We start from the raw sequence: 17663 nt of genomic DNA, 5'->3' as shown, positions 1-17663 counted from the left end.
TTGGATCAGAAGGGTTTATGATGCAGTCCTTCCTCGTAAACTCAGGGTCTGAGCTGAGTTATTGTGTTACTAGTATTAAAAGATTTGTTTCAGAACTGCCATCTAAAAACTACAAAACTTGTCTTGTTGCTGCTTAAATGCTTTCCTCTTACACTGGTATTTCCTTCCTTTCCTTTTTCCTTTTTCCTCTTTCCTCTTCCTCCCCCTTCCTATTTTCCTTTTCCCCCTCTTCCTGCCTTCCCTCTGTCTGTGTGTCTCTCTCCCAGATCTGAAAGATTTTCAGAACAATAAACATAGATACTTGCTAGCCACCGAGAATCAACGTCCTGGCAATTTTTCCACAGCCTCCATGGGGTCCCTCACTGCATCTCCATCCTCCTGCTCTCTCAGTAGTCAGGTGGGCTTAACATCTGTGTCCAGTATACAGGAAAGAATCATGTCCACACCTGGAGGAGAGGAGGCCATTGAGCGTTTGAAGGTAGGTTTGGAGGAGGGTAAATGACAGTGAGCCTGGGAGAACTTCCATGATAAATAGATCCTGTCTCTGCAGGATGTAGTCTGAAACCCACTTAAAAAGGGCACTTAGTGGTGGGCTAGAAACTGGGTCCGTGCACCACCTTTGCTTTTAGAATTATTTAGGTTTAATTGTAGCCTGGAGCTACGATTAATTATAAATTAAATTCTTGGGGTTTATTTATGGGCCCTCTGCTGCAGTGGTAATTATGGAAAATTTGATCCTGAGTGTAGACTCCACGAGGCCTGGTCAGCACTAGTGTGGGCCAAGTCTGACTTGCAAATGCACTCAGCTTTCAGAAAAGCAAATTACCCCAAAGTTGAAAAAAAAGGAGGAAGAATAATCCTGCCAGTGTTGTCTTGGCCCAGCCCCCACGGATTAAAATGTGAAGCACAGAAGGGCAGTGCTTCCCCCAGACAATGGCAGCCTTGTCCCAGCCCTGCCCGCAGCTGAACCTCACACAAGGGCAGCACAGGGAAGGATTTCTGGATTTTTATGACAGCCCCCCTCAATCTCCAGGGTGGATGAGTGGGGAGAGCTGGCTGTGTTTAATCTCTGCTTCATTCTCCTGTTTGTCCATGAGACACTGCCCCAGGAATGGAGCACACACTGCATATCCCTTTCCTATTGGAAACCTGCTGTTGCCATGGAAATAACAGTGTGGTCTCTGCAGTTCCTTGGCATCCAGTTACTGAATAATGTCTGTAAATCAGATGTAAAAAAAAAAAAAAAAAAAAGGGGGGGGGGGGAAACAAATTTAAGCGGTTCAAAATAAAGCCTGACTGTGGTTAGATATGAAGTCATCTTTTTTTCTCAGCTTGCCTTCAGGGCTGTTTACCTTTTAAAACTTAAAGGGGAAAAAATTAAAGTTTTAAAGTGCTAAGAGTGCTTTTTATGTATGAAATGATTTTGAGGCCCAAACTGAGCACAGACTTCAGTTGCTTTGTGTATTGTGTGAAGAACTTTGGGAAGAATTGTAAAACAGCTTCTGGTGTTTTCACACAGGAATCTGAGAAGATCATTGCAGAGCTGAATGAGACATGGGAAGAGAAACTGAGGAAAACTGAGGCCATTAGGATGGAAAGGTCAGGAACTGGAAGTGCTGTGATGTGGATGGTCTGTGGAAAAGGGAAGAGTGTGGAAAATGGAGATTTCACTGTGTTCACAAACAAAGGAGCAGCAGAATGGTGCTTGGGGATAGCAGTGCTGACCTTTGTGTTCCATGTGTAACAGCAGGGGCACAGCTGAGAGAGAGCTCTGCTCTTCCCTGGGTTCCTTCCAGTTAAAGTTGCTGTTCCACAGCCTGTCAACTCTGGGACTAAAGTTTCCAAACTCGCCCTCTTGTGCTCTGAGCTGGTGACAGCCCTGGCTAGGCTGGTTCAAAGTCTAATGCATTTATTACAGGCTTTCATTAGACCTTATTTGTCTAAGAAACCTAAAATATGGTCAATATCTTGCTTTTCTCTCTCAGGGAGGCCTTGCTGGCAGAAATGGGAGTTGCCATTCGGGAAGATGGAGGAACCCTGGGAGTCTTCTCACCTAAAAAGGTAGAGAAAATTGATAACTATTGCATCGTGTCTCCAAAAGGCTGATCAGCCTGAGAGGAGAGGGGGATGAGGGCTGAACTTCTGTGTGTCTTCCTTCAGAGGATTCTGTGCTCAAGGAGAAGTTTTGCAGCTCCTTGCATGTCTTGATTTGGTAGCAAACCAGAAATGCTGCCTCTGAAGTTTGTTGCCACTTCCTGCAGTAGCTCTGTGTGACCTTCATGTGCTCTGCCTGTTCTGCTGTGAGACACCCAGGGAAGTTTGAAGTCTTGTTTAGGTGCTCTTCCTTGCATTTGTTTGTTAATCCTTCTTCCCCTTGGGAAGAGGGATTGTGAGCTAGTGAACCACTGAACAGAGGGGGTGCAGGGGAATATTCTGTTCAGTGCTCGTCAGGAGTTCTATTTTCTGAAATTTGAAAGAAGCACAACTGTGCAGGAAAAGGGCATAAATCAGTGCTATTGCTATAAAATGATGAAGTTAGCAAAGAAACCGACTCTGCAGGTAAAGCAGAATTATTGAAGAAGTACAAGGAAAAGAACTTTCCTCAAAAATCTTTGAACAAGGAGCAGGGGGTAATATTTTAGCCTGAAACATGCTGGTTTGCAATAAGGTGTGTAATAAACTTGATCTAAAGCTAAACAGGGACCTGTTTAGTGGCCTTGTACAGAAATGTAGAACAGCAGAATTGGTTAAATTGTGTAATCCTTCACGTTCAGTAGTGTTAGACTGTGATGTTTGGGATAGGTAGAACTCCAGGAATCTGCTCCAGGAGTGCCTGAGGTTTGGAAAGGTGCTGATTCACTGAGTGTTCTTTACATTTCTTTCTCTTATGTTATGGATCCTCATCTCCTTTTAGATTTTCCCTCAGAGGCCATCAGCTCTTTTTGATGATTCTTTTGGTGCATTTTCAGCAGATCAGGTTTGTGTATAAATGCCACCTGGATTAAGTAGTTGCTTTGGTAATAGATAGTGTTTATTTTTACCCACATAGGATTTATTAGGAGAAGTAAAACTCCCAGCCTAGTCCTATCTGCTTCTGTTCCTTGCTATCCTTGCAGTTCCATTAGTTCTCCTTCTAGTACCTGTGGCTACTGTTGTGAAAATTTAGAAGATGTAGATAGAAAATTTGAAGGTGTTTTTTTTTATATAAAGACTTTACACTTCTGAGGTAGCAATATGTATCTAATCCTGTGCAGTGAGTGCACAGTTGGGTTTGTCAGAATCATCTCTCAAGTTGTTGAGCTTTATTTCTTACAGAGCTCCCTGTTGCCTGTGACACACCCATTTTTGCAGTAAATACCCTCAGATACTAAAACATGTACCTACAAGGTACAGCTTTGTTTGCAGAGTGTTCAAGGGGTACAAGTCCTAGTGGTGGAACAGCAGTTGGCTACAGCTGGGATTTGGGTTCTCTCCATTTTTCTCTTGATTTAAGAGCTTTACACAGCTCCAGGTGCTGGTTTGAATGCAGTGAGCAGTGATGACAGCATGGGACATCTTCAGCTGCAGTTTTAGGTCACCCCTGTATTTTTAGGAGTGAAAAAGCTGTCTTGTTTTTCCCTCCTTCCTATCTTTATAGTTAAATCTTCCGTTGAGTAATTGACAATTAAATTTCTTCATTCAAACCCAAGTTTCATTGTGAACATCCAGTAGCTTTTGAGCCTCAATAAACTGAGTGCTGTTAACATGTCTCTCAAGGGAACTTTTTTGCAGCTAGAGTAAGTTGAGGGCAGCAGTGTTCCCAAGGAATTTTAGCCAAATTTACTTCCTTTTGCTAAACTTATTCTGTTTGAGGGTAACAAAGGGACAAGTGGCTGATTAGCAGTTTCATTTCTCTTTTATCATCTTTCTTCTTTAATTATGTTTAACCATTTTTGCCTTTTCTCTTGTGCTTGTCCTTACTGCCACCTCACTGGGTAGATTTTCACACCAAGGCCTTGTGACTTGTTTGCTGATTCCAATGGGGTTTTTTCACCAAAGAAGGTTGGTTTGGCGACCGTAGTGGATTTAAATTTAGAAGAAGTTTAGATGAAGAGCTTTTTAGCTGTTTGTATCAGAGAGTGTTGGTAGTTTTAGATTTTATTTTGCTGCTAACAGGCTTTGCTAAATGAACACCTGACTTGTGTTGCCCAGGAAAAGCCAAAGTTGATTCCACATCCATTTCAAAAGTTTACTGAAGAACCTTTTCTGCTCTTGGACTTCTCTTATCAAAGTTCACAGAGACTTTACAAGAATTTTTTTTCTCCAGCTGAGGCCTTTGTTCCCTCTATGCATTGATATTTCAGATAACTCAGCAATCTGAGCTGTGTTTCTGCTGGGACGTTGTGATGCTTTTCACTGCGAGAAGTTACGTTGGAAAAAATACATTATGGAATAACCTCAAACATGGCAACACTGCTGGATCATTACACATCCTCCACAGCTGCAGGAAGGAGCCTGAAAGCAGCATCTCAGCTCTCAATTAACTCTTTCTCTCTGTTCTTTCAGACTCCTCATCTTGTGAACCTTAATGAAGACCCGCTGATGTCTGAGTGTCTGCTCTACTACATCAAAGACGGCATCACGAGGTGAGGGTTGCTGCTCACACACTCTCAGGTTGCTTCTTTGCTTCCTTAAATCCCTGTGCTGGAGACTCCACGAGTTTAAATAACGACTGTGCCCTGAGCTGTTCAACTTGCAGGTACAAATGAAGCATGAGATTGCTGTAGGTGGGAAAAAAGGGACAGAAATGCATTTCCTTTGAGGTTGATTTGGTGTTTGAAAGGTAATGTGTGCAGTCACTCAGCTGTAAGAGGTTGTTATTACACCTGGGCAGTAAAAGACAGGCTGACATCCCCTCTGTCTGAGGTGTAGGAAAACAAAAGTAATAAGTGCCTGAGAGATTTGGATGGGTGCAGGATTGAAAACCATAGCAACTGGAATATGGATGAGTGTTCACTTTATTATTTAAATAAACTGTTATCCATGCTTGTGCACAATTAATGTATTCTGCATTCACATGCATGAGATAAAATTAATTGCCACATTTGGAATTTTAAGTGGATTTTATTCCAAAATTTGTTGTCAAGACAGCTGGAAGGAGAGAGGTGATTGTTATTATCTTTGGAGCACCAAGCTGTGTTTGGTTGCTTAGTTTGTACATTCCTGGGGAACAACTGGAGGAGAGTACACAGGCAGGGGCTGGTCCTACTCTAATATGCATTGGGCCTGCTGAAAGGAACATCAAATTATAGGGAATTCAGCACAGAAAGATGAATAGAATAGCTTAGGGCTTAAAAAATAAATTTTGAGCCTAGCTAGCTGACATCAGAAATGTGTAAAGTAATAAGTAGAGCAAGTTCATGAACATTAGGATTGGAAATGAAGTTGTCTGTATCTGGAATTACTCAAGTGCTTGAGTTTGGAATGGGCATAAATCTTCATGCTCCAGGGATGCAGCCAACCTCTTGCTTTCTGAAGCATCAAATTATTCAGCAAGGTCTCCTGAGCCACTTCTGCTCCTTTGTTGAAGTGCAGATGGTGATTATTGGGAGGGATGATCCCTGTCTGCCAGCTGAAAACACACCGCTGCAAGTTCCTGTCACTTATTTGTTCTTCCTTCTGCATCCTTTCCTAAAGGGAAAAGGAGATGCACAAGAGGGCAATAATTGCATGAAATCCAGAGGTGTTTAACATTTCAGTTCTCTCTTTAAGTTACGTGTTTTAAGAGAGAGAAAACTTCTCTTTTCCTTTGTGAAGCTGTTATCCCCCACTCTGTGGTACAGCTGCAGTGCAGAATTAAATGCTACTTCAAACCTTTAAACTTGAAGGAGAGTCTTAATAGTTTAGACTTTTTCCTGGATGTTTCTGGGCCGTGTTGTCCTACACAGAGCTGTAGAAAGTGTCTGATTTGCTCTTGAAATATCTTCTGTTGGCCCCAGGGTCGGCCAAGCTGATGCTGAGCGAAGGCAGGACATTGTCCTGAGCGGGGCCCATATCAAGGAGGAGCACTGCATCTTCAGGAGTGAGAGGAACAACAATGGGGAAGGTAAAAACCTGCTTCTACTGGCAGAGCATTGCTGAATCTTTCACTCCTCACTTGCTGCTTGGCCTGGGAATACTGGGGTTTGGAAGTTTCTCTGACCTCAAGAAAACGATCAGCTGTTTCTTCAGTCTTAGGGGAAGAAAATAAAATTTGTTTCGGTGATAATAGCTTCAAATCGTGATAATAGCTTCAAATTGCAGGCTGCAGCCAGTGTAACAGTTACATTCTGACCTTGGTTAACTGCAAACATGAAAAAAGAAATAATTTGCAGCTGCAATATGTGGAGATGTCAGTAGTATTGATTTCCTCGTGGGGTTTATTTTTAACCAGCACGACATCCAGGAGTGATTCACTTTTTTGGTGTTAGTGTGAAGACAGGCAGAAAATGAGAGGCCTTGGGGGCTTGCACACTTTTGTTTCTCTGAAGTCTCACTGGTCAGTGTTGTTTTCTTTGCAGTTATTGTTACTTTGGAGCCTTGTGAACGATCAGAAACCTACGTGAATGGCAAGAGGGTGGTGCAGCCCGTGCAGCTGCGCTCAGGTGAGAAATGTTACACTGGATTTTCCTGTAGATTCTCCACATGTGACTTCTCCATCATGTGTAGACAATGCTGGGTGCTGTTAAGGGCCAGGGTCACCTTTCTGGAGTGGAGCTTTCAAACAGAAGTTGATACTGTTCTTCTCTCAGCTGCAGTTTGTTTTCTTGCATCCTTTGCTGCACCAGCTCTGAGTGTATTTACATATAATAAATATTTAAATATTCTCTGCCACGCAGCATCCTGCCTGTCCTGCTGCTTACCCTGATATTATTCAAATATTGTTGCCCAAGCCTATTGCCCTTGGCAGTCTCAGTGAGACAGAGCAGACAGACTGCCAGTTGCTGATGGAAAATTCCCAGTTTCCTGGCAAAGCTGAGGTCTGACCCTCTGCTGGAGTACAACAGCTTCTCTTTGCTCTCATTAGATTTCCACTCAGCCCCCTACATTCCTTTAGAAATGCATGAGGGGGAAGAATTAGAGAGGAGGGAATGACCCCCCTAAATTGTGGGGGTTAGCATGTCTCTCTCAAGCTCTGGTGCTTTCTGTATTTCTCTGCCCTCCCCCATTTTTGTACTGGTAAAAAAACCCCTAAAATCAAGCAAACAAAACCCACCTCTGAGTTCTTTGTACCAAACTGTGAGTATTTTCATGGAACCAAGTGCAGTGACTTCAGTACCAGATTGGCCAGTAAAGGAGGGACAGTTTTTGCTGTTCTGTGTTTGCATGTGGTTCATATTGAATAACATGACTGGACAATTTATTTTCTCTTTAAAGAAGTACATTTTTTCCCTTCTGCATCTAGAAAATTGAGTTACTAGAAGAATATAGACATGGTGTCTGACAACTTTAAGATCCTCTGGTTTAGTCATGTATTGATAGGGACAATTTTGGGTACTTTGGAGGTGTATTTAACTAGGATGCCTGGTTAAAATTTGAACTCCATTAATGTGCTCTCTGGAAGTGCAGGGACATTTTGATGTCTTCCAGCATGCACATGGGGACATCTGATAACTGTAGGATTTAGCCAGAAGGCTTAACAAGATTAGATTTCTTCAGCTCTTTTGACATTGGTACAAAAGCAGCTGTAAAATCCTTCCCTAAATCCCACTGAGTAGGACTGCAATAAAATCAATACATATAAACCACATTTTAAAGCAAAGTAAGCACCATCCATGTGTTCCAGTGTTTGAAGTCAGGCTTTTCAAGCTGAAAGTTCTGCTTTAAGTGGCTTTTGCCTGCGTGGGAGGAGAGGAATGGGATTTAGTGATGTGTTTGATTTACTGCAACTGTTGGTCCCTCTCCCAGGTTTGTCCTTTAATTCTTTATAAACTCTGCTGGGATATTAGATTATTAGATTGGACCCCTGAGGATGATGATGTCCTCTGGGAGCAGTTGTTCTGACCAGCAGTGACTGTTCTGTACAAACCACTCTCCTTTTTTTCTTGTCCCCTGCTTAACTTGTATGTACACAGAAATCTTACAGGGCAGTCCTTCCTTAGGCTGTCACCCCGTGGGATAAACGGGATGAATCCTTCAGTGATGCTTTTCAGGGCTTTTGGAATCCTTTAACTCCTGAAAGAGTTAAACTTCTCTTCCTGTTTGCAGGAAATCGGATCATCATGGGTAAAAATCACGTCTTCAGATTCAACCACCCAGAGCAAGCACGGGCAGAAAGAGAGAAAACACCCTCAGCTGAGACTCCCTCGGAGCCAGTTGACTGGACATTTGCTCAGAGGGAGCTCCTGGAGAAGCAGGGCATTGACATGAAGCAGGAGATGGAGAAAAGGTAACAAAATAACTCAGAATTTCTACCTGAAACAAAGAGGAGTCAGCAGCAGGTTGCCAGGTTCTGCCACACAGTACCTCTGCTACCCGTTGTGGGAACTCAGAAAGCTCCCTCCTCATTTTACTGTAGGGTTTCAGTGCCCCAACTCCTTTAAAAATCATGGGTAAGCACCTGCCACAAACCCTCCAGACCCTTTGGTGAAGGGCTGAAGCTCACAGGGAGTTGCAGCTCCTTTCAAGGGCAGTGATTTTTCCTCTTATGACTGAAATTCGGGGACTGTGGGTGTAGAATAACAACCCCATCATGAAAATAATGACCTCTGACTACTTGTGTCCTTTTGTTCATCTTCAGATTACAAGAAATGGAGATTTTGTATAAGAAAGAGAAGGAGGAGGCTGATCTCTTGTTGGAGCAGCAAAGACTGGTATGTGTCCTTACTTCTGATTAACTATACCTTTGGCAAACAGTAATTCCTGTCCTTGCTTATCTGAAAGTTTAGGAAACCTGCTTGGGTTGTCTGCACAATGCAGTTCTCCCTTTGCTTTCAAATTCTTTGTGTCTCCAGTGAATTTTCAGCAGTGTGAGTGAGCTCCTTCATGTTAATTCAGAGATTGTGATTGACAATGAAGAGGCTTTAATCAATTCTTGTTGGGATAGTTTGAATTTCTTGCAAGTTAACCTGAAAGAAGGGCATTTTTGTGCTCCTGTGTTTTTTGAAGTTCCTTTTCAGTAGTCTATAAACAGCTACTCTTTGGGGTGTTTGCCTTTATTTTTGTCTTGGACCACCAGAACATACTAATTTTGTGCTGCCAAAGAGTTTCCTAGAACATTGATACACCAGGTGTATTTTTGGAATGATGTCTGGAAATGTTGCTGCATTGTGCATGTTTTAACCCCTCTCCCTCCCCTGCATGGAGTTCCTTGTGAGGGTCTTAGTGGTCCTGGTGGGGTTATGCCTAGGGAACAGTGTGCAAAGGGAATGTTAACTCCTTCAGAACACTGGGAATTCCACCATTCCACATATTTCTTAACTAGGAAGTCTGATAAATGAAGTCTGATATAGGAGGGCTTCAGTCTCCTCACAACAAATCTCCCTGAAGTGCATTACAAATGGAAATTGCTGCAGTCTTCAAGCACCCTGTGAATTTTAAAATTAAGGCCAAGCCCAGGAATGAAATCTAGATTTCCTTTAGAAACCTGAGTCTCCAGATCCTGCTTTAGCTGGTTGTCTTCAGCCTGAACTCAGAGTTGTGCCTGAATTCTGCTAAAAATTTCAAACTCGTGATTCATTTGTTTGTAGTAGGAAATTGAGACCACTGAAAACTGTGGGTTTAATGCATGCTGGGCTTTAAGCTGTAAAGCTCTTCCCCTTCTCACAAAACCAGAATGGAGCAAAGTACTGTGGCTTCCACAGGAAGAAGCGACATAATTTAAAATTTTTTTTTAAATTTATATTACACACTTAAAGACTTCTGCATCTCTAATTATTTCATCACAAAGGAATAATTTCTTGGACGGTGGGGGGTGGCTGCAGACTTTGAACCAAAGCAACCCTTAATTCAGAAAGGAAGTTAGGATGTGACTAATGTAATGTTCCATCTCTGGAATTTTAGAGCTAAAATTTGGGTAGCTGAAAGCAGTACAGCAAAAATCAGTTCAGCGTGGAAATAAAACCAGTCTGAGTATCGAGTAACTTCTGGCAGTGTGTCAAACGAGATGCAAGTAGTGGAATTCCCTCCCTTGAATTTTAGCTGACAGGCACAAGCAAAGCTGTTGTATGAATTAAAGATGTGGAATTGGCTGTCTGGGAAGCTGCTTCCAATCAGGCTGCGTTTATAAAGTGCTGTGGAGGGAATTTGTTTCTCCAAATACGTCACATTAAGGGAAGGCTCTTTAGAGAGTGGGTTGGTTAATACTGCAATAAAGGTGCTTTTTCGTCAAGCTTGTTTTGTTCTGGCTGGTTTCAGTCAGTGGGCAAAGGTGGAATACCACCCTACACCATCAGCAGTTCCTGAAGGACACCTTTCCTAGTTGTGAGGGACCATGTCAGAGGAGATCCTTGGTCACTGAGCAATCCTGCTTATCACAGTGCTCAGGGAAGAGTTTTTCAGGTGACAGCAAAACTTCCTGGCACAGTTTGTTGTTTCTGTGTCGCTGTGCAGAGCCTGGGATGGGCAGGATTAGTGCATCCCTCCAGCAGCAGGTGAATAATGAGGGGGAAATCTGGGAATGCATTTCAGCTTGTGTACCTTAAAAGTATTTACATTGCTGCCATATCCAGCTGCAATATCAGGTTCTCTAATTTACTGCTGTGCAAGACTGATATTGAAATACAAATACTCTTCTTGGTCTAAATTGGAGTATGATGTTGGATATAAGAAGCTGGCTAATCCTGTTCACCAGATTGTTTTGGTTTTGTGCTGAGATTCCAACCAATTTGGGTGTTTATTTGTTAGATGTACTGTACAAAAAAAAGATAAACCATAACTCTTGTCCCCCAAAATTCACAGCTAGAATATATTTGCCTTGCTAAGTATGACTAGGGAATAGAAATAGTCGTTCTCCATTTTACAAATTGAATGTGAAAATGTGTTCAGCAGAGCTAAAATGGTCTGCCTGGTTTTCTGGGCCATAATGGCTCTGCAGTGACCACTGATACTGGACTGTGGGTTTATAGCTGTGCTAGTTGGTCTGGGTGACCTCTGAGTGCACTCAGGGCAATGACACAGTGGCTCTTCGTCAGCTTTTGGTACCAAGACCTGCTGTACCCATAAGTAGTTCTGTGGTAGTTTTGTAACCTGTCAGAATCCTGTGAGTTAATGTTGCAGTAGTTCATGTTTTGCCTTTCTGGTCGTGTCCCTGAGTGGTCAGACTGCACAGTGTCTTCCTCCAGGGCACCTTTGGTTCCCACTGCAATCTGCAGTTTGGTAGAGGCTCTTTCCTCGGGCCACAAATTTTGTCAGCTGTAAACTCACAAAGAGTTTATATTCTGTTGCTAAACCAGCGTTTTGCTTTTATTTTGTCCTAAATCAGAAGTTGATTGTCTAGTACTAATTCTAAAAAATACAAAAGAGTCACAAGAAGCTCAAATAACGTGAATCTTGACCATAGGGCAGAACAGTATTTCCTTCACCCTCTTCCATCATCCCAACCCAAATTCCAGTGTATTCCCCATTCTTTGTGGTCATCCACCCGAAGGCTAAAATCCAGAAACCCGGCGTTCTGAGTCAGTAACCTGGGTTTCCTTTTGTTTTAGAGTAACTGGCTGTTGTTGTTCCTGGTTTCTCATGTATTATAAATCTCCATGTGGAAAACAGGGATGTTAGAGAGAGGCTCATTAGACACCGACGGCTGTGTTGGATTGAAGATCTTTGGATCGCGATAATCCATAGGACTTTTTGCTTGTTAATGAGATGTCTTAACTCACTCATCCTTTAAAGAAGAGTGGTCTGACTTTAATTCCTGGTTGCAGTAAGCAGTAATGGATATCCTTAACTTGTGGTGGCAGTTTACCTGAACAAACATTCCTAGAATATGGAAACGTGAAGCACTGCTCAGTAAAAATCATTTAGCAAAAGGTGGAAAACTTGTAATGAAGAAGCAAAGCACGCATAATGCTTAGCAAGTGTGTGGAAGCTCCAGGCTCTAGGGTGTGAGAAGAAGACAAGTCAAGGCTATCAAATAGAGAATTCATATTAAAACAATCTAAAAAAAAAAAAAAAGGTCCTTACTCTGCATTCTGCTGAAATTCATCCTTCGGACAGACAAGACTGATAATGGTTTTTTCCTTAAAATAAGCAACAAGGTGCCAAATGGGAAAAAAAACCAAAACCAAAACCAAACCAAAAACCAAACCACAACCCACCTCTGAAACTCTTGATTCTGGATATCCTTTTAGCTTGTAGCAAGTCTTGGAGTATGAACCACTGTCTTCACCTGTCATAGTGGCACTTACAGTCCTTTTAACATTGAACCTCTCGGCTGCTTCTGTTTCATTTTTCCTTGTGGTCTAACACTTCTCTGGCTGCTGTTGTAGTGAAGTGGATTCTAAACTTGAGCACCCCTGCAACCACGTGCAACGTTACTAACCAGTGTTAACCCGACTTACTCTGGCTGCTCATGACACCTTCTCTGATGGCTGTTGTGTTCACCTACCTGGGGAGGACTTGCTGAGAGAAGCCACAGCAGTCACCAAGGCAAATGTGTGTGGCGGGGATGTGCATGTCTTTGTAGCATGTGTGAAGTGCAGTTTTTACACTTGGTTTTTAATTTTTTTTAAAAAAATCATGAACCTGGTTTTAGTCGGTCTGTTTAAAGATTTTTTTGGAAGGGATTGGGAGGGAAGAGTTCAGATTACCTGCTGTTTTGAGATGACAAGAACTTTTAAATATAATGTTAATCTTAATTTAGTGAAGGGCTCCAATTTTGACAGTCCATGACTCTTGAAGATACATTTTAATGCCCTAACACTCAGTCCTCAGGGACTTCCTTATCACTTGTTCTATTTTGATTTTTGATTTAGTTTTCTTTGCCTGCTACTTCTTGTTTAGCTTTTCCATTTTCTTACAATTTTAATTTTGGTTATTTTGGGGCCACTTCTTGATTTTTGTTTTTCCAAAGGATGCAGACTCTGATAGTGGGGATGATTCGGACAAGAGATCGTGTGAGGAGAGTTGGAGACTGATCACTTCCCTGAGAGAGAAGCTGCCCCCCAGCAAGCTCCAAACCATTGTAAAAAAGTGTGGCCTCCCCAGCAGTGGGAAGAAACGAGAACCCATTAAAATGTACCAGATACCCCAACGGCGACGCCTTAGCAAAGACTCCAAATGGGTCACCATCTCAGACCTAAAGATTCAGGCTGTGAAGGAGATTTGCTATGAGGTAGCGCTCAATGACTTCAGGCACACTAGGCAGGAGATTGAGGCCCTGGCCATTGTTAAAATGAAGGAGCTTTGTGCCATGTATGGGAAAAAAGATCCCAACGAGCGCGAATCGTGGCGAGCCGTCGCCCGGGATGTCTGGGACACGGTGGGAGTTGGAGATGAGAAGATCGAAGACGTGATGGCCAACGGTAAAGGAATAACCGATGTGGACGACCTAAAGGTGCACATAGACAAATTGGAGGATATTTTGCAAGAGGTGAAGAAGCAGAACAACATGAAGGACGAAGAGATCAAAGTTCTCAGAAATAAGATGCTAAAAATGGAGAAGGTTTTACCCCTGATAGGATCTCCAGAGAAAGCTCAGTCCACCATAGCTAATGCCAAGTCTCCAAGCTCTGCCAGCGCGGTGGACGTGGATAAGAAGCCCGTGGATGACTCAAAGAGAAGCGAGAACGATGATCTTGCCAAGGAGGAACGTGTTTCCCAGCTGATGGCAGGTGACCCGGCTTTCAGACGCGGGCGCTTACGTTGGATGAGGCAGGAACAGATTCGGTTCAAAAACCTGCAGCAGCAGGAAATAGCGAAGCAGCTGCGCCGGCAAAACATGCCCCACCGATTTATCCCGCCCGAAAACCGCAAACCCCGCTTCCCTTTCAAGAGCAATCCCAAACATAGGAACTCCTGGAGCCCGGGCACCCACATCATTATCACCGAGGACGAAGTTATCGAGGTCCGAATCCCGAAGGAAGACGATAAGAGCAAAGACGAAGGCAAAGAGAAGGAAAGCAAAGCTGCTCCTAAAGACCCGCAGCAGCTGTGGAATCTTTATGGCCCCCAGAGGAGCCAGGATAACATCCAGATTAACAGGCAGCAGCTGAGCACACAGCCCCAGCCCCAGCCCAGCCAGCAGCAGCCGTCGCCTCAGCTGCGCTGGAGGAGCAACTCCCTCAACAACGGCTCCCAAAAAAGCTTGAGGCGCCAGAGCTCGGGCTCGTCGGAGTCGCTGCACTGCCCCGGCGGGCAGCAGAGCCCGGACCTGCAGACTTTCCAGCAGAAGCGCCACGTGCACCAGCACCGCCAGCCCTACGGCCACGGCGGCGCTGACGGGGCCCCCCCGAAACCGCCCGAGCGCCACAACCACTGTCACCAGTTTGTGACGCCCCCGCGCATGCGGCGCCAGTTCTCGGCCCCCAACCTCAAAGCGGGCAGAGAGACCACCGTATGATCAGGGGGGCAGAGCAGGCTGGGCGAGGAGGGAGCGGGGGCAATCCTGGCTGGAGGTTGGGGAGCAGCCAGGATTGGCCCTGCTGGACTCGGGGCTTTGCCGGGCCGGGGAGAGCTCGAGTAACTCCCCCCAAAACACGAGGGCCCGGCCCCGCGGCCCCTGCATGTGACTTGCCTTGCGGTTGTACCAGCGTTGATTGGAAGGATGTTCGGGGAAAAAAATTTGTAAGAACTTTTTTTGTCATAGACTAGAAGACTTGGAGGGAGGGATGTGGAGGGGAGACCTTCCCTGCTAGCTCATTTACCAATTTTTTTTTTTCGTGCGTGTGTCTTGAAGTATTTTTCTAATGCCGAAAACATTGTCTGGAACTTACCAAGTGCTTCCTTCCTCCCGTGTTTTACGTAGACAATCAAAAGAGGAATTTAGTTTCTAGCATTGAATGTTTCTTGTGACCTTTTTCTCAGCAACGAGGAAACTGAGCATCTGTTTTTAAAGTTGATCTGGCTCTTCAGAACAATATTTTCCACTCTTAACTCAAATTTTTGATAGTGATAATAATCTATAAACCAAAAGTTGTCGGCTGACAAGATATGTGGCTTTTTTTATAGAGAAATTATGAAGAGCTGTTGGGTCACAACAGTCCTACTCCCTGAGTAGATGTCTCTTCTTCTGCTTAAGTTCATAATTATTGGTATGAAATTGCTGTGACAGTTAAACCTGCCTGAACGGGAGTTTATGTCAGAATATATATATATTGCTGAAGCAATACTTTGGAAATAAGCTTTTTCTAATTCCCATTGTATCTCTAAATATAATAGTTTTTAATTATTATACTGAGACTGTGGAAAGGAACTAGGATTTTTCAACACTCTGGTGCACTCAAAAAGCTAATTCTTTTATTTTATGTTTTCAGCTTTCTCGGGCGTGAGTCTGGGAGATGTTTTTGAAATAGTTATTCTTATGAAGATTTATAGATCACTACTTTGTATTGGCTGAATTCTCCTGTAAGATGGGAGAATTGAACTGTTTCATCTTAATATGATACCTCATGTTAGTGCCTCTGGTCTTGGATTAAACCCTAATTCAAGACTTGTTTAATAAAGGAGAAGGTTGCTTTGAGGAGAAAATAAGATTAATTTTCCTTCTCCCCACACTCCAAATGCAAGTTACTGAAGAACTGTTGATTAAGGAATAGGCTTTGGGGTTTTATGTCAATTGGAGAATCCCAATCTTAATTACACAGGTGTTTTATCTGAGTTTCTTGAAGTGCAAGACAAAATTGCACTTACCTTTGAAAATCTGTGGCCTTAACCATAAGCCAATCTAAATCTCTGAGGACTTATTTAGCTATTAAATTTAACTTGAATAAGATTTTAAAACCACAACTGGCCACTTACTTTTGGTAAGGTAGGTCCACTTTGCAGTGTATTTGTGCTGTTTTGCACAAGTATCCTGAATTTACTTGAGGTTGCTTATTTTTTTATGAGATATAAGCCCTACTGGTAACTGTTACTTGTGTGTGGTTCAGCATAGCTGTAGGTGAGTGGCAAGTGCCTTAAGCTTATTTTCCATCCTTTTTTTTTTTTTTTGTCCTATCCTACTTTTCCCTGCCTCAGCTGTGCATGTTGTAGGTGCTGGTTGTTCCTTGGCAGCCACTGCACCATTTACATATCGATTAATCAAGTGTCAGCTCTTAATTCCCTGCACATGTTTTACTGAGGGGATACTGGCCCCTGATGTAGGAGATACAAAGTCAGTCCTCCAACTCCTAAAAGAACGAACTGGTCCCAAACTTGGGAGGTTTTTTAACAGCAGGTTTATTTTTGTGTCCAAATCTGGCTTTGTAACTTGCATTTTGTCTCGTGCTTTGGCCTACTTGAACGAAGGAAATAAAGCATCATGTCCAAAAATGTCTTGATTCTTCAAGAAATGAAGGCTTGCAGATGAGCAATACTTCCTCTGAGCTTGAGTCAGAACTGCCAAATGAGTTTTGGGCTGCAAATAATATTCTGCTGTTGCCTTTATTTTAGAATCCTGTTTTAGCAGCGCATTGCACTTCGGTTTTGTGCATGTCAAGGGTCATGGGTTCTTTTATATCCTCATAAAGGCTTGGACTCATGCTTGGGAAAACCCTCTCAGTTCTATAGGAATACAGGAGCCAAGCAGAGTCAGCCTGCCCAGGACAGGCCGTGGGAGAGAAAACCAAACCCATTTTATCTCATGTCCCATTTTGGGGAGGGTTGGGGCTGCCTGGATGAAATCACCACGTGATTGAGCATGGAGTGATTCTGAAATCCATGGAACTACTCGTACTGACATGAGATTAAAAACTCCTGCTACTTGGTACCTTAATGCTAGACACTAAAATGTTTGTGCCAACCTATTTCAGCTTAAAAACCTGAGAAGAACTCTCTGTGAATGCCTGGGTGGTGCTGGTGAGCAATAGGTTGCCATCAGTCTGTCTCACCCCACCGTTAATGTAACACTAGAAGAACAACCCTGCTTGTTCTGTTGTATGATTTGACAAAACAGAAAAAGGACAGTCAGTGTCAGAAGGGAGTCCTGTCTACTCTGAGGAAGCAGCCTTTTCCCCCTGTTTTTTAGGAGGATATTTAAGAATCTGATAGTAATTAACAGTGCAGTGCCTCATCAGATAAGGGAAGCAGTGTGAGAACTGTGGATCTCCTTGCACTCCTCAGAAACACACCCAGCTCTCACTCCAACCCCCTGTTAATGGAGTTAATGAACGGTGAGACAGCTGCTTCCATACAGTCTGTGTGAAAAGGCTTTCAGGTTAATGGGAATGTGGCATCCAGGGGGGAAGTGCTGTTCTCCCAAGCTGAGCTGCCTTGCCAAGTGCTCTGACAGCTGGCTGGGATCCACCTGTGCCTTAGTGATGGCTCTGAAACCATCCTTTAGGACTCCCTTAGGACCTGTGGGTTTGGGGGTGGGTGAAATGCACCTCAGTAACACTCCTCAGATCCACTCCAACATCCCTTCTCGAGCCATCTGAATTTAGGGATCTGCCAAATTAGGGGATGCTATTTTTATCAGTTCATTCAGCATAGTTTCAATATCTCCCTCACTGTTTGTCCTTTATATGTTGAAATTTGTTCTTTATATGTTGAAATTTTTCTTGGCTACTTCC

The 17663-nt window shown here is 43.3% G+C and overlaps 1 protein-coding gene across 10 annotated transcripts in view; it reads left to right on the top strand.

Annotated features, from left to right (window-relative positions):
- Positions 1-17663, top strand: part of KIF1B (kinesin family member 1B) — an 86485-nt gene that overhangs the window by 30427 nt on the left and 38395 nt on the right. For 5 of the 10 annotated variants that reach the window (XM_027730917.2, XM_027730914.2, XM_027730916.2 and 2 more), the window contains 8 exons: positions 345-478; positions 1520-1599; positions 1986-2061; positions 4546-4625; positions 5979-6085; positions 6540-6623; positions 8227-8407; positions 8759-8831. In XM_027730917.2, coding sequence (XP_027586718.1) covers positions 345-478; positions 1520-1599; positions 1986-2061; positions 4546-4625; positions 5979-6085; positions 6540-6623; positions 8227-8407; positions 8759-8831 — 815 coding nt within the window. Of the gene's footprint in view, positions 1-266; positions 479-1519; positions 1600-1985; positions 2062-4545; positions 4626-5978; positions 6086-6539; positions 6624-8226; positions 8408-8758; positions 8832-13027; positions 16426-17663 lie in introns of those variants that run through there. The other 5 variants (XM_027730911.2, XM_039390890.1, XM_027730915.2 and 2 more) reach the window with 2 other exon arrangements.

Source organism: Pipra filicauda, unplaced genomic scaffold (genome assembly GCF_003945595.2).
Source record: "Pipra filicauda isolate LSUMZ 115617 unplaced genomic scaffold, ASM394559v2 scaffold87_size3191425_pilon, whole genome shotgun sequence".
NCBI classification, from domain to species: Eukaryota; Metazoa; Chordata; class Aves; order Passeriformes; family Pipridae; genus Pipra; species Pipra filicauda.
Note: the sequence above shows the minus strand (reverse complement) of the source record. Positions and strands in the feature narration are given on the sequence as shown.